Source organism: Ambystoma mexicanum, chromosome 6p (assembly GCF_040938575.1).
Source record: "Ambystoma mexicanum isolate Mex_15411 chromosome 6p, UKY_AmexF1_1, whole genome shotgun sequence".
In the NCBI taxonomy this organism is placed as follows: Eukaryota; Metazoa; Chordata; class Amphibia; order Caudata; family Ambystomatidae; genus Ambystoma; species Ambystoma mexicanum.
This window is the reverse complement of record NC_090935.1, coordinates 907505093-907525840: the sequence shown is the minus strand read 5'-3', so window position 1 is coordinate 907525840 and position 20748 is coordinate 907505093. Positions and strand designations below refer to the sequence as shown.

General features: G+C 45.4%; 1 protein-coding gene across 4 annotated transcripts in view; it reads left to right on the top strand.

The window, feature by feature from the left end:
- YTHDC2 (YTH N6-methyladenosine RNA binding protein C2) overlaps positions 1-20748 on the top strand; it is a 2707399-nt gene that overhangs the window by 1619067 nt on the left and 1067584 nt on the right. For all 4 annotated transcript variants that reach the window (XM_069625524.1, XM_069625523.1, XM_069625522.1 and 1 more), the window contains exon 18: positions 14793-14875. In XM_069625524.1, coding sequence (XP_069481625.1) covers positions 14793-14875 — 83 coding nt within the window. The remainder of the gene's footprint in view (positions 1-14792; positions 14876-20748) is intronic.

The window sequence follows — 20748 nt, the reverse complement described above, 5'->3', positions numbered from 1 at the left end:
AAAACCCCCATTCACTCAGCCTAGCTGTCACTCAAACATGCTAAGTGGTGAGCCGGCCGGCTCACCACTTGGGCCAATCAGGACGGAGTGCGACTTGAGTTGCCTAGGCAACTCAGTCCAGGGTGCCTTAATCCCCCTCCACCCCTCCTAAGTACCCCAGACAGAGTGGCACCACTTTGGAGGGCTTCTGTGGAGAAGCCCGCCAAAAAGTGGAACAAAGGGCTCGACTTGGGTTGGAGTCACAGAAGAGAACACAAACGCCATTTTAGAACCGAGTTTTGGTAAAAAATACCAACCGGAGAATTAATATTAATTAAATAAACCGGCGGTATGTTTGAGGCTATCGTAATTAAATAAATAAAGATAGTAGCCTCGAACAATGGGAAATCCCATAGGAAAATATTCGCGGTTGAATATAAAAAGTAGTATCCACTGCCACCAGCCAAAACTCGATCAGGGGGGACGGAGACTTGCCCCCTCGACTAACAGACCCCAGGGCAATCGAATTGCCCCAGCCAGTACGTCCACAATATGATGGTTTGTACTGGTTCTGTTCAGAATTTAAGACTAGTAAAGTCAATGGTGACTTTACAGACCCTGGGAGACAGTAGTCAGTCCCAGGGTATGGAGTCTATACTGGGGAGTCACTATGACACCCCTGTGTTACTGCACTGAGGGTGCTATGTAACACACATCACAAAAACACATGAAGCCCTATGGAGTAAAAGACCCCATAGCCCATTAAACACATCTAGAGTCAAAGAAACACACTGAAATCATGTCCAAGAGTGAGGGTAAAAGAGTCTCACTCTTGGCAGGAGAAAAAAATAAACCCCAAAAATCCAGCAAAGCTGCTGGGGGACTCACTAGGTTAGGAAAATCAGCCTAAACAGAGAATTCTCCCTAACAGTGATGAAATAGCAGGTCAGGATAAATTAGCACACCCTTGGGCCTTTTTCACGGTCCCCCGCAAGAAAGTACGAGTCAAATACCAAGGCTCGTAGTCCACAGAGTTCACAATCATACACAGTAAAAACGTTAGTGAGAGCACGCAGGAATGAAGAGAGACAGCAGCAATTTAATGTTTGGGCTATTCGGTGGTCAAAAGGTCTAAGACCCGCCGTCCTCACCCCCGCAGCCGCCTCTCTAAGGCTCTGTGTCGCTTCCTCTCAGAAAAGTGTGCCAAAATGTACCGCACTTCGCGTGCTTCTCTGAACAAACACACGCTTCTGCTTACCTGAGAGCAGAGCAGAGTGTGGAACGAGCAGGACACAGGACACACAGACAGGCCGCAGACACCCACAAGCACTGTAGGAACACCGCTGCTTGTAATCCTTAGACTGGCGCCGGCACTAGTCACCAAGCTCTGCAGAAACAGACAGAGGAGCAGACCAGGAAGCGCAGCCTTGGTCCCGTCGTATCGTGTTGTGTCCAAACACCAGCATGACAAAGTTAGAGGAAAGGTCCTAGCACAGTGTCAAGCCGCATTGAGGGAACGAAAACATCCGCTTCCGTCAGGTCTTTGCCGTGAGAGACCGCATCTAGCACGAGTCACCTCCGAATAATTGGACGGTTGAGCAGTTGGCTTCCCCTCCCCACGTTTTCAGCACCGGACAATGCAGCATTTTCGAGCTTCGCACACACTCTGGCTTCTCGGCCACCAGGATACAGTTCAAAGCGGACATCGGGGCCTTCCGCCAAAGCCTCTTTTCCAATAACAGTCTCTTTCTGCAGAGGGCCTGTTGCAACAAGTTCCATTCCTATTTGGATTTTCACATGTACAAGTTCTCAGTTCTAATGTTCATCAGGGTCTCCCTCGTTCGGGCTCAGATCCTGTTGATACCAAAATCAAAGACTTTCTAATGTGCGATGGGTTTTACTTAAACCGTTGCAGGACCACTTCGATTCATAAACCGTTGCAGGACCACTTCGATTCACTTCACACATTGTTCTTTCAATCTTCTACTTTCATTTCTCTTAGCGGGATACCTTACAGAGATCTTCGATTGAGCACATTCATGGTGCCAGACCACTCGGACAGCGGTATTGCATCTTTCCTTCTCAAGTTCAAACATTCTTCAGCAGTTAAAATGTACTTGCATCTTTCATCACACACGTTTTAAGTTCCAGCGCTCGTTCGACAATGATGCCGCTTGCGACCTTGACTTCCACACTGACCGGTCTTGCATCGGTCTCCCCAACTCAACGGCTGTGTTGATCTCTCTGATGCTTTTTGTTCTTGGAGCCAAGGACGATACCACGGCAGCTGCTGCTGCTCCACCCCGCCTTAGTTAGTTACGCGGGAGGGCCCTCGGTATCTCTCAACACACAATGTAGGATTCTTCAGTCTGGTTTCCTAGCCTTATGCTTTCTGCCTTGAAAGTTTCGTGAAAGTACCAGTGCCGGCTCAAAACAGATGTTCCTTCCTGTGCTTTGCCTCGCTCAGAGTGTGCTCTCGTTCTTTGTCTATTATCCATGTGGGGAGTTTTAATGGAAGTCAGGTGTGAGTAATCGCCAGTAATTTCCAGACCTCGCCTGACCATTGTAGGACATGTCAGGTATACTGCTCGGGTGGGAGTCTGTTTTCTCCCAGGGCGGGCTGTCCATGTGGAAGTGTTGGAGAAGGTAAAGGGTGGGGGGGGGGGTAAGGTTCCAATATATACTACCTCGTAGGATGGGATAAAGGTGTTGAAGGTGGAGGGATACCTAGCCATCCGGTGTCCCACTCCCCGAAGACCTCTCGCCCAGGTGATCCTCCCGCACTGGTCCAGTGTGACCTGAGAGAGACATTTGCAGGGACTAGCGGTTGAGACACCTTCTGGTTTCTCACACTGCTGATACCATAACTGAAGACTTTAATTGTACGCTTTGCAGCAGGTTACAGACTGGCATTGATGGTATCCAGCAGTGTTCTAACCTCTTTTACTGCGGTTTCATCTGTTAGCACCTTGCTGACAGAGCAATTACTAACTTGTCAATGGCAGTTTAGCATTTCAGCTCCTTTCTAGCTGCCAGCCCCATAAGATTAAAGATCATTCATTTGTATGCATTCTTATTTAAGCAACCCGGGGGGGGGGGGGGGCATTGAGTTTGTCCACTGCTCCTAACTGTAGGCAATGGGGGCCCAATCATATTGAAATGGGCCCCCCATGAACCCTAACATACGTTTACTGCTAAAACTGCCCTTTGTTATTTCACTGTGCCTGATCGCCAGAATGGAGGGATGAGTGCGGGTGTTGTGGCTGGTGTGAAAAGATTGGGAAGGTGTCACCAGGACACGGGCAGGGCCGAGTCCCCTTTGTCCATCAATCAAGTGCTAAATCCGCCTCTGCCCATCGGTATCAGAATTCAGAAGGTCTCTGCAAATATAAAAGCGCAGAGGGGCCCAAAAGTCCAGTGGCCTGCTCCGACTAGGCAACATGGAGGCAGACACAGTTTCACGTTTTTCGCATGAGATAAAACACGCCAACCATTCGTGCACATTGGGTGCCTGTGACTTCCCCAGGGTCTTTGCCACTAATGACAGTGCCACCGTGGAAGCCATTCCCAGAAGTTTCCTGTCTGCCTGAGTATCAAAACAAGCCAGAAGCCAGGACAGTAGGGGGGGCAGTCGGGAAGCATTGCACCCATAATCCCATGTATCTGTTCCCAGAAGGGCCATATGTGTACACATTCCCAGACCATATGCATAAAGTCTTACAGGGTCAACCATACATCTAGTGCATCTCGTGGACTTATCTGGGTTATACATTTTCAGTTGGCTGGGGTATAGTATACCTGGTGTAGAAACTTAAAATGTTTTAACCGGTACCTGTTATTTAGTGAAACTTTTCGGGATGGCATACAAATACAAATCTGCCTCCATTGCGAATCAGATAGGACCTTCCCCAGAGCTAACACCATCTTTGCTCTGAACAGTGTGTTACCCACTGAGCCCATCGCCTTAATGAGTTTGTATAATGAAGACACTGTCTTGGTAAGTCCAGGTGGGTTGACTACAAATTGAACTAGGTTAGAGTTTGCAGGGACTTCCGAAAATTGCGGCCATAGGCTACGAAGGGTTTCCCTCGGTCAGAAGTAGGGCAGCATTGTCACTGAATTCCAGGCACACCTACCTTTCAGTACATCCCATGGAATGAATTTGCCATCCTGTACTAGATCTCCTAGAGTCTGGATTCCCAGCCTTTCAAAGTGAGTGTTGAAAACGTTCTTGTGTATAAGCTCAATCCCATGCACCGGATAAATAGCAAATTCAGGAGAAGAAAACCCTTCGCCCCCCTGTCCCGACATTGCCTGATCCCAGGTCCTGCATGAGAAATCCACCGGCTGGACCTCGCCCCAGCCACCGTTCTTTATCTCCCCCATAGAATCCCTTTCAGTTCATCACCCTCACCAGTATGACATGCGGGAGCTCGGGTGACGGGTGCCACCATCAAACTGAGTACTGCAGTTGTGCTGCTAGGCAATAAGCAAACCGATCAGGGCACTCCAGACCCCCTACTTCGTACAGCTTTTTACCTATAACCAGAACCTAGAGGGGGATGACCACTGGGACATTGTTAAAAACGTATAATAGCGCAGGAACTATTACCATTTTAACGAGAGAAATCCTCGCACCCTGCGACAGTGGAAAGAGAATCCATGCCTCCACCCTATGCTCCAGATGTTCCAGTGTTGCCCGGAAGTTATCTACACAAAGGGTTGTTGGGGAAGTCTGCATCTTCACACCCAGATACCGTATGCCCTTAGGGCACCACCTAAAGCCCTCCCTGATATCAGTAGCTTGTACCGTGGGCGTTAAGGGCAGCACCTCCGACTTCAACCAATGTATTTTTACCCCGGAGTACTCACTGTAATGTGAAATCTCCTGTACCAGAGGCTTCAGATTATTTTTATGGTTTTTCATATACAAAAGCATGTCATCAGCATACCACGATATCTACTCCCTAAGGAACACCATGTGCGTCATTTTAAACTTTTGCCACTCGAGCCTAAGGACACAAAAGTATTGGGGGTTCATCGCAATCAGTGGATCTCAATGTGGTTTTTGGAGCGTTCTTTGATAAATAAAAGCACTTGCGAAATTGCAGATTAATGATGTTTTCTGTAAAGTTATTGGTAGCAAATTCAGTTTGGGATGCGCTGTGAGAGTTTGTTGATCTTCCGTGTTCTGCGTCAATTGACGTCATTACGTGGGTGGTGACTGGGCGCGTTTGGGTATGCTGCCACTAACATCATGAAAATAGGTGGAGCATATCGTTTGGAATAGTGATGTCAGCTTCAGGGGTGGGGATATGATTTAGTGCAGCAGGGGCACTTGAACTTAGGGCGATCGATCCATGGATCAGATTAACACAAGATGCCCGCCCCCGACCCCTTGTTTTTGCATGTGTAAAAGTGAGGAAAACCAAGATAAGATGCATAGGAACGTTTCTTACGATACATCACCGTATGCTGAAAAACACATGCACGAACGATCGGGACAGTAATATTTTTGAGCGCTCTATCCCTTTAAATGGGAAATATCTGTAACTTCCTTTTTCTTTTGACTATTTCTGCAAAGGTTTATCTGTTAACCAAATGCAAATAAATAAATAAAACATAAATAAAATAAACATTGGTCGACTGGATTTGCCAAAGCCCTTTACACTGGACTTCCAAGTTACCTGCTTAGCGGCTTACAGATCACCCAGAATGCATCTGTCAGGCTTATTTGCAAATTACCTAAAACCTCTGCTGTTTTCACCGCTAGATGATACCTGCAATGGTTGCTCCTTTCTCAAACGATTATTTAAAAAAATCTGTGCCTGGTTTTCAAATGTATCTATGGACTGGCACCCAACTATCTTACTCCAAATATCAAACCTTCTCTTACAGCACGCACCCTTCTTCCACTCACTTAAATTTGCTACATTTCCATTTTTGCGCTGCCTAACCAGAGGTGACATTTCTGCCCTCACTTCTGGTCTTTGAAACAACTTTCCGATGCACCTTTGTTTTTTAAATTCCCTTGAGATTATTTTTCGTTAAGATCTTACAACTCACCTTTTTTTTTTTTTTTTTATTTATTTATTTGCATTTGGTTCATAATACACAACAATTCATGCAGAACCTTTACAAAGTTTAAAAATATTACAAATGATCGTTTTACAATTACAAAAATAGCTCTAATTCATTCTCGATGTATTTACAAAAACTTGCCAATTCATATATTAAGGGTTTGTGACATCCCTGCATCATTCTGGTCCACAAAACTTCAAGACAGTCCTCAAATTCATTTTCCGCAAATTTCCTCAATTTGAGTGTCCTTATATTCTTAAAATGCGGACAGTACAGTATAAGATGTTTCAATGTTTCGTACGATTCATTACATTCAACAAATCGACATCCCACGTGATCATTTAATTTATTCATTTCCCAGTTTTTAGTCCGTTCCCGTGTATGGAATAGATTCAATCTAAAGCGAATATATACCTTTCGGATTTTTTCGCAAGGGAATAACGAAACATGGTCATAACGTGGAATGCGCTGTTTTACATGCATACTGTATTCCTTATACAACACATAGTTTTTAATTAAATCAATAGTAATACACCAATCCATTTCAAAAAGTTTTTTCTTAACATAACCGGGACGATATTGCATGTCCTCCACGGTTGTGTTTATATTACCTAAAATTTGTTGCATTTTCAATTGATAATTAAAAAGGGATTTTGGATTTTGCATGCCCAACATTTTATTTAAATCGATATACAGTGAGTTAATGGGAGGATAATGAATTTTAACGTAATTGGACAATTGTCTCCATTTCCAGCGAGTTGCTAATGAAACCAGACCCAGTTCGTGTCGAATAATAGCATTAGGAGTTGACATCGGGAGAAACATTGCAGATTTTAAAAGAGAACCCTGTATACTGTCAAGCACGCTAGTCATGTCACACAGACAGATATCTAATGTGTACAATATGACACTTTCGACTTTTAATGTCATAAAGTCTATTAGCGGGATTAAAGAGAATTTGCAGTATTGGCTATAGATCCTTTTCATTTGAGACAACAGTGGTCGAGTTTTGTTCCTAATAATATTTGACCATTCGTTAATAGAGTTAAATGCTAATATGTGATACCCTAGATAGATAGCATTGTTCACTTGGCAAATTTGTGTATTCAATATTTGCCATCTAAAATTCGCGTTTTTTGATTTCACGCCAAAGGTCATAATGGCGGTTTTTACTGGGTTAGGTGTCAAATTATGTGCTTTTGCAAAATTCTCAAATAATGAGAGTTTGGTTTGGAGCCCTACTGGAGTAGGGTCAAACAAAATAATATCATCAGCAAATGCAATCCATTTCAAATGAATACTCCCCACTTTAACAGAAAACAAATCGCCCTTTTCCCAATTTTCACCGAGATCGGATAGGTATAGATTAAATAAGGTAGCCGCGAGATTACAGCCCTGTTTTACACCTATTGTTGTACATATCGGGGCTGTGGTCCCACCTTCTGGGGAAATTCTTATTCTATACGAAGTGTTAGTGTGCAACTTAATAATCCAATACATCAACACAGCTGGGATCCCTAACTTTAACATTTTCTTCCACAATAAGTTACGGACCACCGTGTCAAAAGCAGAACTCATGTCAATCATTGCTATATATACAGGATTAGAGTTCCTTTCTTTTACTCCAGCAATAACATGCGACATGATAAAAGCATTTAGGGTTGTACTCATAGACTTCCTGAATCCAGTTTGATATTTCGAATACATATCATTCGCCGTGATTACTTTCTCCAATTCATTTAAGAGAAGGATAGAAAAGATCTTAGCCTCAGAATCAATTAATGATATCGGACGATAATTTTCTGGGAGAGATGGATCACCCTTTTTAAAAATTGGTACTATATTGGCAGTAAGCCAAGAGGGTGGAACTTCCCCAGATTTAATAATAGCGTCAAACTTAAGTTTTATGATGTCAGCCCACAACACGGGATCTGCCTTATAAAGACAGGGGGGAAGGCCATCAGGACCTGCAGCTTTTGAATAGGTCAATCTGGAGATCGCCCATATAATATCGTTACAGTCCCAGTTCAGCCTTGGGATATTGGAATATTCGAGAGAGACATCAGGGACAAAGCGAAATTTGCAAGGTAGTTGGTATTTTGCCTTTATGAAAGTTTGCCAAGTGTGCTCAGGAATACAATTTAACGAAAACGTTGCCACGCGTCTATTATCAGCTTTCAGTGTACGCCAAATTACTCGTGTGTCATGAGCTAAGATGGCACGAATTAATGTACAATTTGCATTGTTATAATTCGAAATACGAGCAGATCTCAAGTTATGTTTGTAGGCTAATAGTATACCATTCCTCCTTGTCTTACTAACTTCGCTGCCCAAGTTGCCTCTCTTTAAATGTCTCAATGCCCTGTTCTTCTCCCTTTTTAATAGTTTACATGTATGATCATATGGATGTGGATGTTGCACATTACTTTGTGTATTGCGGAATCGTTCAAGAGCTGTTGCAACTATGTCTGAATACTGCATACACAATGTGTGATCGTAATTTCCCCCTGCACTTCTAATCCTCTCAATTTCTGAGGAGATTTGTGTAACAACAAAGTTGCATATTCCTTGGTTCCATCTGATGGATTGGAAAGGACGATCTATTTCAACCACTGCCAGAGTAATGTTAGGTGTGAGCGAGTTAAATTTTAGTTGAAAGAAGGTAGAAAGTTGTGCATGATCACCTATCTCAATCCGTCCTATTTCTAGGGGTGCCATGTGCATAAACAGATTGTGAGATACAAATATATAATCTATCATTGATTGCATAGATCCTCTTGACCATGTATTACCAAGATTCATGTCGTTACTGACCATCAAGTCCATGTCCCACTCCGTGAGGAGTTCTCTAAGTTTGCCTCCTCTGCTACGTGAAAGAGTGGATGATTTAAATTTATTGATTATAGTCAAATCTCTACAATCGGAATTAAAATCACCGCCTATAATGATTTCACAAGTGCGGTATCTGATAGATATATCCAATAAACATGCATCTAATTCATCTAACATTTCATCGATTGAGATGGCAGCTGGATTCCAATATAAGGAAATTATCATAAGAGATGAGTACCTAAATGAGGGTATTACAAGATGAATCGCCAATATACTGACAGATTCCCAAGCTAATTCTGATTGAGCCTGCAAGGAAATCTTGACTCCAACCAACAAACCCCCAGATGGACGACCTAACAAAGATCTCCTTGCAGGTGATGTAAAAGTTAAATATTCAGGAATCACAAATGGGTCAGTTTTCATCGTTTCTTGTATCATTATTATAGTAGGTTGTTCTGAGTAGGTTAGGGCAGAGTGCCATTTCATCAGGTTTGCAAACCCACAAGAATTCCATGATAAGATTTGCATGCGTGTATCAGTGCATAGCTATTTCACCGGGATCAGAGGATTCGTACATAAGATTGCTGAAAGCATAGGTTCCAACCATGGTAGACCTTTTGTATTAGCTGCAAGTTTCAAAATTTCCATCAATCCTCCCTCCAACCCTGCTTCAAATTGCACGCAAGGGCCACCTGCAGTTTGAATTTTTTCAATACCCTTGCCTGGAGTTTCTAGAAATATTAAGGCCTCCGATTCACAATCAAAAGTGAATAGCATCAAACCCTCCTTTTCTATTTCCTCACGATTAAACCATATAAATTTCATTATAACTTCAGAGGCGAGATAACAGATAGCCCTATGATTATTTGTACTTGCCAGAGAAACCCTTGTAATATCCTCAGATTTGATTATTCTCAATTGAGGAATTTTTGAAAATACGGAGAATGTATAGGATCGATTAATGCGATTACCCGCCAATATCTTTGCATCTCCCTCAAATCCGATGATGCACTGAGTTGCCAATTCACTTCGATGAGGCCTAATAGCAGGTGTACTTTTTTCTGTGTTCGTTAAAGATACAACCTGTGTAGTTGTCGTAGAAACCGCACAGGGATTCGGCTCAAGTGGAAATGTACTCCTACTAGCAGGTAAAACGTAATCCCTATTTGAGTTAATGGTGTTAATTTGATTCTCAAGTAGGGACTTACTCATTGCAGGACCATTGATGGAGATGTGGGTCGGGGCAAAGAGGGTACTCACGTTGTTTCGATCAATTGTTGATAAATTCCCCAAATGCGTCGTAGAAGGTACTTCAGATATCTCCACTTTTTTCCCCCGGCCATTTACCATCACTACATTTTCCTTTTTATCAGGTAAGCAATTATCCGACATTATTGCATCTGCGCAACTTACGTTCGTTTTGTTACTATTACCAATTCCTACTCCTGGTTCCATTACATTGCTCATTCTATGTGCATTATTTACATGTGTTTGGATATTCGAGGCACTGATACATATCTCACTATATGATTTCCTCAGAGGTATTTTTAGGGGGACACTAATTCCTCCATCCTGATGCTTAATCTGATTTTTTGACGTGCAGCATCTACCTACTGAGGGGAAATATTCATTTAAGGTGATTTTAGGTGAGTTTTGAATGATGCAGTCCGAGTTAGGCTTTACATTTCGCTTGCCCTGTATTAAATGGGCCTTTGGAATAGTCGTAACTGCATCTTGATGTATTACAGCTTTAGAAGTTAAGGTTTCCTGAGTGTTCAATTTTGCCAATTGTGTAGTATAGGTTTTGCTCTTTCCCATATTCATATGTACATCCAACTTCAATAGTTCAGGGGGGCCAAGGCATTCATCATCTTTTTTTTTTACACTTGGTTCAGTAGCAGGTATAAGGGCATCCTGACTCACTTTGATCAACTGATCCAAGTGTGTAGTAGAAATTTTGTTCTTTCTCATATTCTTTTGCACATCTACCTTCAATAATGCAGATGTGCCAAGGCTCCCACCCTTTTTTTCTACACTTGGTTCAGTTGCAGGTGTAAGGGCATCCTGACTCTCTTTGGACAACTGATCCAAGTCAATGATCTCCTCATCTGCAATTTCTAGGATAGAAGTAGATTTTATGCACTTCTCCTCCCTCCTTTTTTTCGCAAGTATTTTCAGAGCACGCATATGCATCCTTCTAGCCCGACGGGACATAAAAGTTGAAGTTTCCTCAGTGTGCAAGTTTTCGATTTCGGTCTCTTTTTGCTTCTCAATTTCATCTACCAAAACTGAAGGACTATCAGGCTGATCCAATGTCAACACTTGGGAAGTAGGACTACACGGCATATCGCAAGGCTGTGGTTTACTAAGTAGTTGTGAAGCTATTGTGTTATTTAATGCAATTATTGAAGCCTTAATCTCACTCAATTCGTTCTCACAAGAGCACTTCAAAATCTCTGATGTCACCCCATATATTTGGCCGGAGTTGTTACATTCAGGGTGATCAGAGGGCGAACATTGCGTGCTTCTCTCATGACAATCATTTGTAACCACTCTGGGTCTTTGTCCACCTATTTCATATTGCAAATATCTCATAGTATCGATTGCAGTTATAAAGCCCTCAATTTTATCCATCTTGGAACAAAGAAAGTGCATAGTTGCCTTTAATTCCTTTAGTTCCAAGTGGGTAAGTTCATGGCCCTTATCCAGAAGATCTAATATTTTTGTGATCACAGGGAGGGGACTAGGGGATTGAAATTCAGCACTTCCCTTGTCGGGTGTGCTGCCCTCAGGGTCGTCATTTATAGACCTACTATGGGATTTGATTTGTGCAGGGGAATACGATAAGTCATGTGAAATCACTTCAGTGCCTCCATCACCCATTATTTCATTGCGAGTTTGCACAGTGCGATTTCTAGAGGTGGAGTTAAAAATCCCCTTATTGGAAGGCCTATAAACAAGTGGGGTCATCATATCAATAGATTGATTGACTTGTTCATCTAGTTCACCCATTTTCCTCATAATATTTCTAAACTGGTCTTCATTCATAGTGCAAGGTAATGATGGGGTTATGCAGCACGCCAAGCCCTCCCTATCAACATTATTAACTTCCTCTTTTATAAAATTGCAGATAACAGTTGGGTTAGCATGAATCTGAGCGAAGTAGGTACTTTGTGCTGGAGTATCAGTGCTATTTAAGTAATCATCTTTAGCTTCCTCCGCCAAGGTATTGGTAACCAATAGTTCATTATCAGGAATACTGCTTTTATGGCCTAGGAAGTCATTGTTGGTTTCATTACAAGCGTTTAGTATTGCCTCTGTACACCGCCCACTACGCAATCCATAAGCCATGGTTAATTTTAATTTAAAAACAGAAATCACAACCTATTAAATTCAAGTTAGTAAGGTCCTATAAAAGGTAGGGACTAATCCAACTTTACACCTCTAATTAAAGAGAAATATGAATTATAACATTAGATGATGACAAGGTTCTAGCACTTAATATAAAAATGCCATCAATGTAACCACACTTTCGCTCCTCAGCGCATATAGAACTTATAAAATCATTGAATTCTGAGAAGATATAAATGGGTTCACTACTTTTCACATAGAATTAAGCATTAACACTTTTATAAGTAGAACCTCCGTGTTTAACAGTAATGAATCTAGTCCCAGCGATCTACCTTCTGTGAACGCCGCCAAACAGCCGCACAACAGCTAATGGCCTTTTCACCGTCGGGCCTAACGCCGCTCAGGCGGCTCGAGCGCAGTTTTCAGATCACGGCGAGTCACGTGATCGCACACGTGGTCCGGATGACACCGCCCCCTCCAGGAAGCAGTCCGGGCCAGGCAAGAGCAACGCTCGCAGTGCCTGGATCCTGGCAGATGCAGTACAGGTTCAAAAGCAGTACTTCGCTGCTCACACGCTCCTTGGTCAATAGAAATGCGCCGCTCAGGCGGCTCGAGCGCAGTTTTCAGATCACGGCGAGTCACGTGATCGCACACGTGGTCCGGATGACTCCGCCCCCTCCAGGAAGCAGTCCGGGCCAGGCAAGAGCAACGCTCGCAGTGCCTGGATCCTGGCAGATGCAGTACAGGTTCAAAAGCAGTACTTCGCTGCTCACACGCTCCTTGGTCAATAGACCATTCCTTAATTTGTAATTGCCAATACCTTCTCAGATAGCTTATGTTTCCCTATTCCACCTGCTACCAGCTGCAGTCAGAACTGCCCAGTATCCTTTGTGTAACATGCAACAAATCCTCATAATCCTATTAATACTACAGCCTCTACATCTGTGGTATCATTCTCATCTTCCACCACAGTTTCTTACAGCAGTGCTTTTTCTGTCTCGACTCTGCTGGCGCATAATCTTTGTCTAGATCATCAACCAACTCATCATTATCATTACTGTCTGACCCAGTGGGTGGTAGTGCAAGATGGATACCTTTTTGGTTTTCATCTCCTTCTTCTGTTCAACTACCCTGTTATTCTTCCTTGATCTTTGGTGGATAAGATCTGCACACCTCGCTCTTCTGGACCTGGGATGCTGGGTGAAACTGTTGCAGGTGTCCCTGAGTGACTTGTGATGGGGGTGTTGAACACGAGTTGGATGATACCTTCAATTGACCATGTGCAATTCTGGTCTCCCAGGGCACACAGCAAGTGTGAAAAGACACATAAGCAGCAAGTTTTCCCCTGTCTCCAGCTTTTTTGAGTGCTGACATATTGTTCCCCTATTGCCGCACTGAATGGCTGCTGCTCCCTACCAGGAACAATTAGGTCATGATGACTCTCCCACAAGCACCTGTCTCAGCAACTCACTTCAAGAGACAGACACTGATGTGTCGCCCTGAATGTTTGCTGCAAAATCAGGTTTGCGTGTGCCTCCCCCACAAGATGCCCTCAGGGATTTCTGGCTTCTCCCACTCCTCCCTCATGTACCCAATTGACATAGGTCTTGGCCTACTGCCATCAATAGGCAGACAGACATCTGTGTCCCGAAAATCTCTAGAGATGACACTTGTCTTGTTCACCCACTACAAATCAGTGAAAGTGTCAGATAGTGCTGCAAACACAACCCTAAATCTTGCTTTCTGACTGGGTCACAGTGACATATTATCACTCCCTATCATTCTTCCTACAACTACTCTAATATTTACAAATGTCCCTACATTTCTTAAACCTGTCTCCAGCAATGTTCTCCTGACTCTTTGAAAGCTTCCTGAGACTGAATGGGAGCACCAGACAGATATCCCCTTTTTCGGCCATGTGTACAAACCTTTTCAAAAGTTCGTCTGAGGTTCGTCCTTGATAAATTACCCAAAATCCGAGTGATTTGGGTTTGTTGGGGGAAGGTTTGTCCTTGACTTGTGTTCAGCACTGGATGCTAGGTACGAGCCACTCTCCTGTGCGTGCATTTCAACAAAGCAAGTGGACTTCTCTTAACCTTCTTGCGCAAACACACACAATAAAATTAACAACTTTTCTGAAAACGGGAGTACAGACTCCTGCCCCTAGTGTCTGATGTTTTAATCCTGGGTAGTGATTAAAGCCTCTGATCATACATACAAAATAAATAAGTTCTTATTTAGGGTGCAAAGTATTGTACCTTGTTCTGGGGAGATGCTGGGTAAGTTAAGACTCTGACAGGAAAACAGACAACAGGGTAGTAAGTCATCATTGACGACAAATGATGTATGATATAGTTGGAGATCAAAATGGGTTAATCTCTATAAATTAAGTGTTGGATGCTTTGTTGCACTGTGGATTTAAACTTGACAATTGCAATTACAGATTTTTACATTTTGTTATTGTTGCGGTTGGAGGTTCTAATGGAAATATTGCACAACCTTTGGAATTGAAGTAATTAACCCTGTGGAAATATTTTTTCATTTTATAGAAATCTTTTGATGCATTGAATGATGTGACCATGCTGAAAATGGTGTGGATTTCCAAAGCAAGCGCCATTCAAAGAAAAGGAAGGTAATGCAAGTTATCTGTGAGATTAGCATCTCATTTTAATAAGCAGCCAAAGTTCACATATTGAATGTTTTTTAACAAGTCAAAACCTCTTTTGAGACACAGACATGATTGTGGAACAGAGAACCTAATGGGTACAGACTTTAGTATGCGCAGAGACATACATAACATGTCACTGTTACCAACATACAGTGTACAATTTTAACTCCACACAGCTTCTTTTTGTTCAGTGCAGTGGAGGATTATAAACCTGTGACACTCGTCATTCCACTATTTATTGCATATCTGTGATGTTTGAGCTAATTTAAGGTTTATATTAGTATTCTGATTCGGTATTTAATCCTGTTAATATCTTGTATTTGGTCTTTTAATTGTTAGGTACGATTGATTAAGGCTAAGTGAATTTGTATATACTGTTCCATTTCTCAGACTTTAAAATATTACATATTATTTTTAAACATGGAACAAGCATTGCTGTATGCATCCAAAACAGGATTCCCTCAAAGAGTAAATGCACCAAATACCTTCAGTGGTATTATACTTGCTCTGTCATTTTCCCTGTCCATCCCAGTCCACTTCCGTAGCTTTTGTAGCACCCTATCTGTCTGGAGCTTTTTTGATTTGTCTCCTGTGGTGGGTCAGAAGAAGGACAGAGACTAATGTATTTTATTGATTAAATGAAATGGTGCAAACTCCTAGCTATCTCTAAACTATAGGTTTCCCCTGCCTAACACAAAAATAACTAGGTACTCGTAAGTCGTTGGTGAGTCCCGAGGCAAGATCTGTCCTATGTCCCAAAACTAAGCAATTCTGTCCCTATCACTATCAAAAGAAACTAAGGCACAGGAGAATTACTCATTTCTCCTGTGGTCTGCTTTTCAGCACAGTCACTTTAGTAACTTGTTCGTAGTTAGCTCTTAGCAACTACTTTGACCAGTTCAGAAATAGGTTTCTTCTGCTTCTCTATCGTGTCCTTGACATTTTTCTTTCCCCTTCCGAGGTTCCTCTTCTCTCCAGCATGGGATCTGGCATGGATTCACATGCTCATGAATATTCCCTGTCGTCAGGCTGGGAATCTGCAGTAAAAGAAAAAAAGTTTCACTTTCACTTTAAAACCATATTTCTCCTCTAACCCAATCACTGTCCTCTGAGTCATACTGCCCCCATCCAATCACAGTCCTCTCCCTCAGGCCCCACCTCTGGCAGCCATCTTCAGATTTTTACTGTGCGCTTCAGTGTTGGGAGTCCACGAGTTGCTCTCCAAGCAATTTTGTACTTTTATTTTTTCACGAAAAAACTTCTATTTTTGTTCCATCAGAGCCCGTTTCGCTCTTATCTTCAGCAGCTGGCAGTGGGGATCCGTTGTTCGTGAAGTTGCGCGCCCCTCAAGGGCAATTGTTCATTGAAGTTTCTGGAAGGCTGTCTTGGGCCTACTTCACGCACTCCGACCATGACGGAGGAGAAAAAGGAAGGAAGGACACTTTTCAGGCCTTGCACCCAATGCGGGTTAAGGAACGTCTTTGTGGAGGACAAACATCTAAAGTGTCTATACTGCCTGCACCCGGACCAAAATGAGGATGGGTGCGAGATATATGCCTGGGCTTCTTGAAAAAATACAGGTATAGCAGGCTGGCGGCATGGCTCAAGTCGAGCAAGGTTTCTGACCTGTGCTCCGAGCAGGGTCATGGCTCACACAGAACCGGTCTTCTATCCGTGGGGGTCCAAGACAATACCAAGAACCGCAAGACCGATTCTGCCAGGTTTGCCGCTGATGCGGGTCCTAAGTTGGATAGACCGCACTCACCGTCGCCGTCCACCTCCTTAGCCAGCCAGCCATAGAGTTCCTCCTCAAATAGGAAGTCCTCTACCCCAGCCAAGTTATGAGAGAAATCGGAGAAAAAAAGGCCTTACAGGCTCATCAGACGCAGCCAAAGATGCCGCCGACCGCTTCGTCAATATCCTCATGGGCAACCTCTACAGCAGGTGGTACCGACCCGGCGAGGGTGGTCCCTACACTGCAGAGAGTATCCCTGCATCCCAGACGTGACGTGGCCACAGAGGCAGCGGCGAAGGATGGGGGAACCCCTAGGGTGGAGGAAAGGCACCGGGTCTGGTCCCGGTACACAGCCCTCAGGATGGAAAAAGGGGGGAGGGTGAGGAGGCCCCAAAGCGGGCTTCCAAGGTTTACATTAAGAATATGAACAACTCCTCCATGGACGACAATAACCAAGTGTCTGTCCACACAGTCCACGAGAAGGACGACGGCACAGTGCCTAGCACTCCATCATTCCCTTTTCAGCCGAGGGACATAACCATGGACATCCTGTCAACTCTCCACACCCTAGTGACGGAGATCCAGCAGAGGTTGTCAGAAGCTGAGGTTACCTCCCCCTGAATCTCCTCGCCTGAATACTTTGAGAGGCTCTCCGAGCCAGACGTCTTACGCCTTCTCCTTCTATCCTTCTTGGTTTCTTCTTCCTTGTTCTCTGTCTTTAAAACTTTCTTCCCGGGGGCGTGGCTTGGAGCGCCACTGATGCGGTCGCTCCCTTGAAGCCTCCCGTGGAGAAGCCGCCGCGATTATCATGCGGTTCCAGCGAAGCTCCGTGATCGCCAGTACCATCTTTGGTGACCGGAACCTCTGAAGCACGCCGAGGTCGAGGTTGACCTGCTAACGCACGTGCGTTATGCCTAAATTTGCCTCTCAAACCCAGCACCCAGCGTCCTCCTAGGAAAACAAGATGACGGACGCCCGCTAACCCTAACGAGCGGAACGGGCCGAGATGAGAGAAGCTGGCAGAAGACGAAGAGGAGGGGCACACTGACAGCCGACAGCGCAAACAGCCGCGATCCCACCTACGGAACCCGCCCGGGGCCCAGAAGGAGGCAGAGCCGGCCACGACCCTGGTGAGAACCGCGGCTACAGCTATACCTGCGCAGCCACCAGGGGCCCTCTCACCCCCGGAACCCTATCGTCTGAGCCGAGCGGCGACGAGACCTTCCCCAGCATTATCCGTCGGCCACAGGCCCAGACCGAACTTAGCAACAACAGGGAGAATGCCCTCGGCCCCTTAAGCAGCGCAGGGGCACAGCCCAGAACCTCTGGAACACAGCCTTCTCTCCCCACGCAAAGAGCGCAGACCCTTCCCGGTGAAGGACTTCCAGCTAAGCCCCATTTAGATACAAACCCTCACCCCCCACGTTCTTCCTGGGGCGCCCCGGCCCACATCTTCACCCAAGCACGCTCATCCAGCGCTCATCAAAGCAACGGACCTCTGGTGCCCCCCCATGCAAATCGCCTCACGATAGCCACCACTGGACACACTTAATCAACCAGCCCGTCAACACTCAAGAAGTCGCAAGTCCTGGCCCTTGGGGGGTCGCCACCAGGAGAGTTCACCTACGAGCCCTCCTTTACACTCTTGGGGCTCCCTGGTGGCCGCCGGAACCTCCCCAACGCGACCCCTCCGTACAACCACCATGTCCAGGCAAACGAAAGCTGGCAAAGCCGCGGACATCCCCACTATGTTTGCAGGGGCGGACAAAGGCAAGAAACAGGACCCTCTCAAATTGACCCCACAGAAACAGCCGGAGGAAAAAGACGCTCTTGCCACTAGAGGGGATCTGGTAGCCTTTATGGCGGACATTAAGGCTGCATTTCGATCTTGCCTAGCGGAACTCACCTCCAAAGTAGAGCAGACAGACCAGAGGGTAACAGAGGTTGAACAACGGCTGGGGGAGGTCGAAGATCGGTCACAAGCCCACACCGCCTCCCTTGGAGAAATCCAGCAATCCATCAACGCCCTGCAAGATAAATATGAGATTCTGGAGTTTAAACAGGAGGACCTCGAAAATAGGGCGGTCGAAATAATCTCCGGATCCGAGGGATCCCATCCTCTGTCCCCGACAACAAGTTAACGGAATACATAGAGGATTTCTTTCAAGCTCTGCTACCAGATCTAGACAAATCCCAACTACTGCTAGATCGGACCCACCGACTGTGCCCGCGCCGGGTAGTGGACTCAGACCCTCCCCCAGATTTGATCACCAGGCTTCATTTCTTTACAACTAAGGAGGCCATCTCAGCGATTAGCCGTACGGAAGACTCCCTTTTGTTCCAGGGCTCCCCTCTTCAGATTTACTAGGACCTTTCGCTGCTCACTCTACAAAAACGGAGGGCGCTCCGCCCCTTAACACTCATCCTCCAAGACCAACAGGTGCGGTACAGGTGGTTGTTCCCAACGGCGCTACAATTCTCATACAGAGGCACTGTCCGACGAATCACTCATTTGGAGGACGCAAACTCAATCATGCAGCCAACCTCACCCAGAGAGACCTCTTCACTGAATCCGGAAAAGGTGGGGGACTCTGAACCACCCCCCTCCCCAAAGCCCAGGCGGTCCTCTTGGTTGAAGATTCAGCGGAACCACAGGATGAGGTAACTAGGGGCGATGCGCACCTCAGAAATCTGGGCCACACTGACCTCGGCCATCGGCCGGTTCGCCCTCACTCACTACAGAACCGCCAGCTCATCCCTGAATAAATAGAGCTCTCCGGTGGTGGCGGGACACACCCACGGTCCATAGTTCCAACATCATATCCTTCGAAACCCACGATACTTTACACCTTGACTCCTCCGTCGGTCCCAGTTGGCCAAGGATGCGTCCGCACACACAATGTCGGCCCACCCGCTAATTAAGGTTACGCCCCCCCACCCCCTGTTGGGGGCGCATGTTAAAAATTCAAGTGCAGGATGACACACGTCTAAAGCTCAACAGTAATGGCAGTTGACCCACCTCCGCCCGACTCCCCCCCCTCTCCGTCAGCTCAACTCACGGAACATGACCGGTTGGCAGACCACCAAATCCTGAGACTCCTCTCCTTAAACGTCAATGGGCTGAACTCACCTGCCAAACGGAAAACAATTCTGCTCAAACTTCAGGATGAAGAGGCGGCAATAGCCATGCTTCCGGAGACGCACTTACTACAGTCGGACACTGGCCGGCTCCGCTCCCGATCATTCCCCTTCCAATTTTTCGCCTCAGGGGGAACTAAAAAGGGGGGGCACTGCGTTCCTCTTCCGGAAGGACTTGAACCCACAGATTTTGGAAACAAAAGCCTGTTCAGAAGGCCGTTTCATAGCGGTCAAATGCCTTCTGCTAGGAGAACTATACACCTTCATCTCGGTTTACGCCCCCAACACTGGGCAGTCACATTTTTACGACTCACTAAGTACCTCCCTCTCATCATTTATAGAAGGCCAGACAATAATCGGAGGAGACTTCAACGGCGTTCCTGACCCCATAAAGGACAAATCGCACCCCCGACCTCGAGCGACTTCACCCAGGCACTGAGCCTCCTCAAGATGTTCTGTTAACTGGAGGTAGTAGACACTTGGCGGGTCCTTCACCCCACCAAAAAAGACTTCTCCTTTCATTCAGGCGTCCATCGAACCTTCTCGAGGATTGACCTCCTCTTAACCTCCCCCCAGACTCTAGCTTTCGTCAAGGAGGTGGCAATCGGCACGAGAGCCCTATCAGATCATGCCCCAGTGATCCTGGAAATCCGGGCGCAGAACCCAAAATCTGACAGCCCACGCAGATGGACTTTATACAACCCCATCCTCAATGAGATGGCTACAAGGGACAAGATTGCGAAAGCTATCAAGAGCTTCTTTGAAGCAAACCCAGCATCCGATACCTCGGTGGGGAACACCTGGGATGCAATGAAAGCAGTCATCAGAGGTACCTTGATCGCCCAGGGAGCAGCCTACCATAGAAATAGGCGACAAACTCAGACAGCCTTGGAAGACGAACTGAAGGCCGCAGAAGAGACCCACAAGAAGAAAGGTTGGTCCCGTAAGACACAGAAAGCCTTGC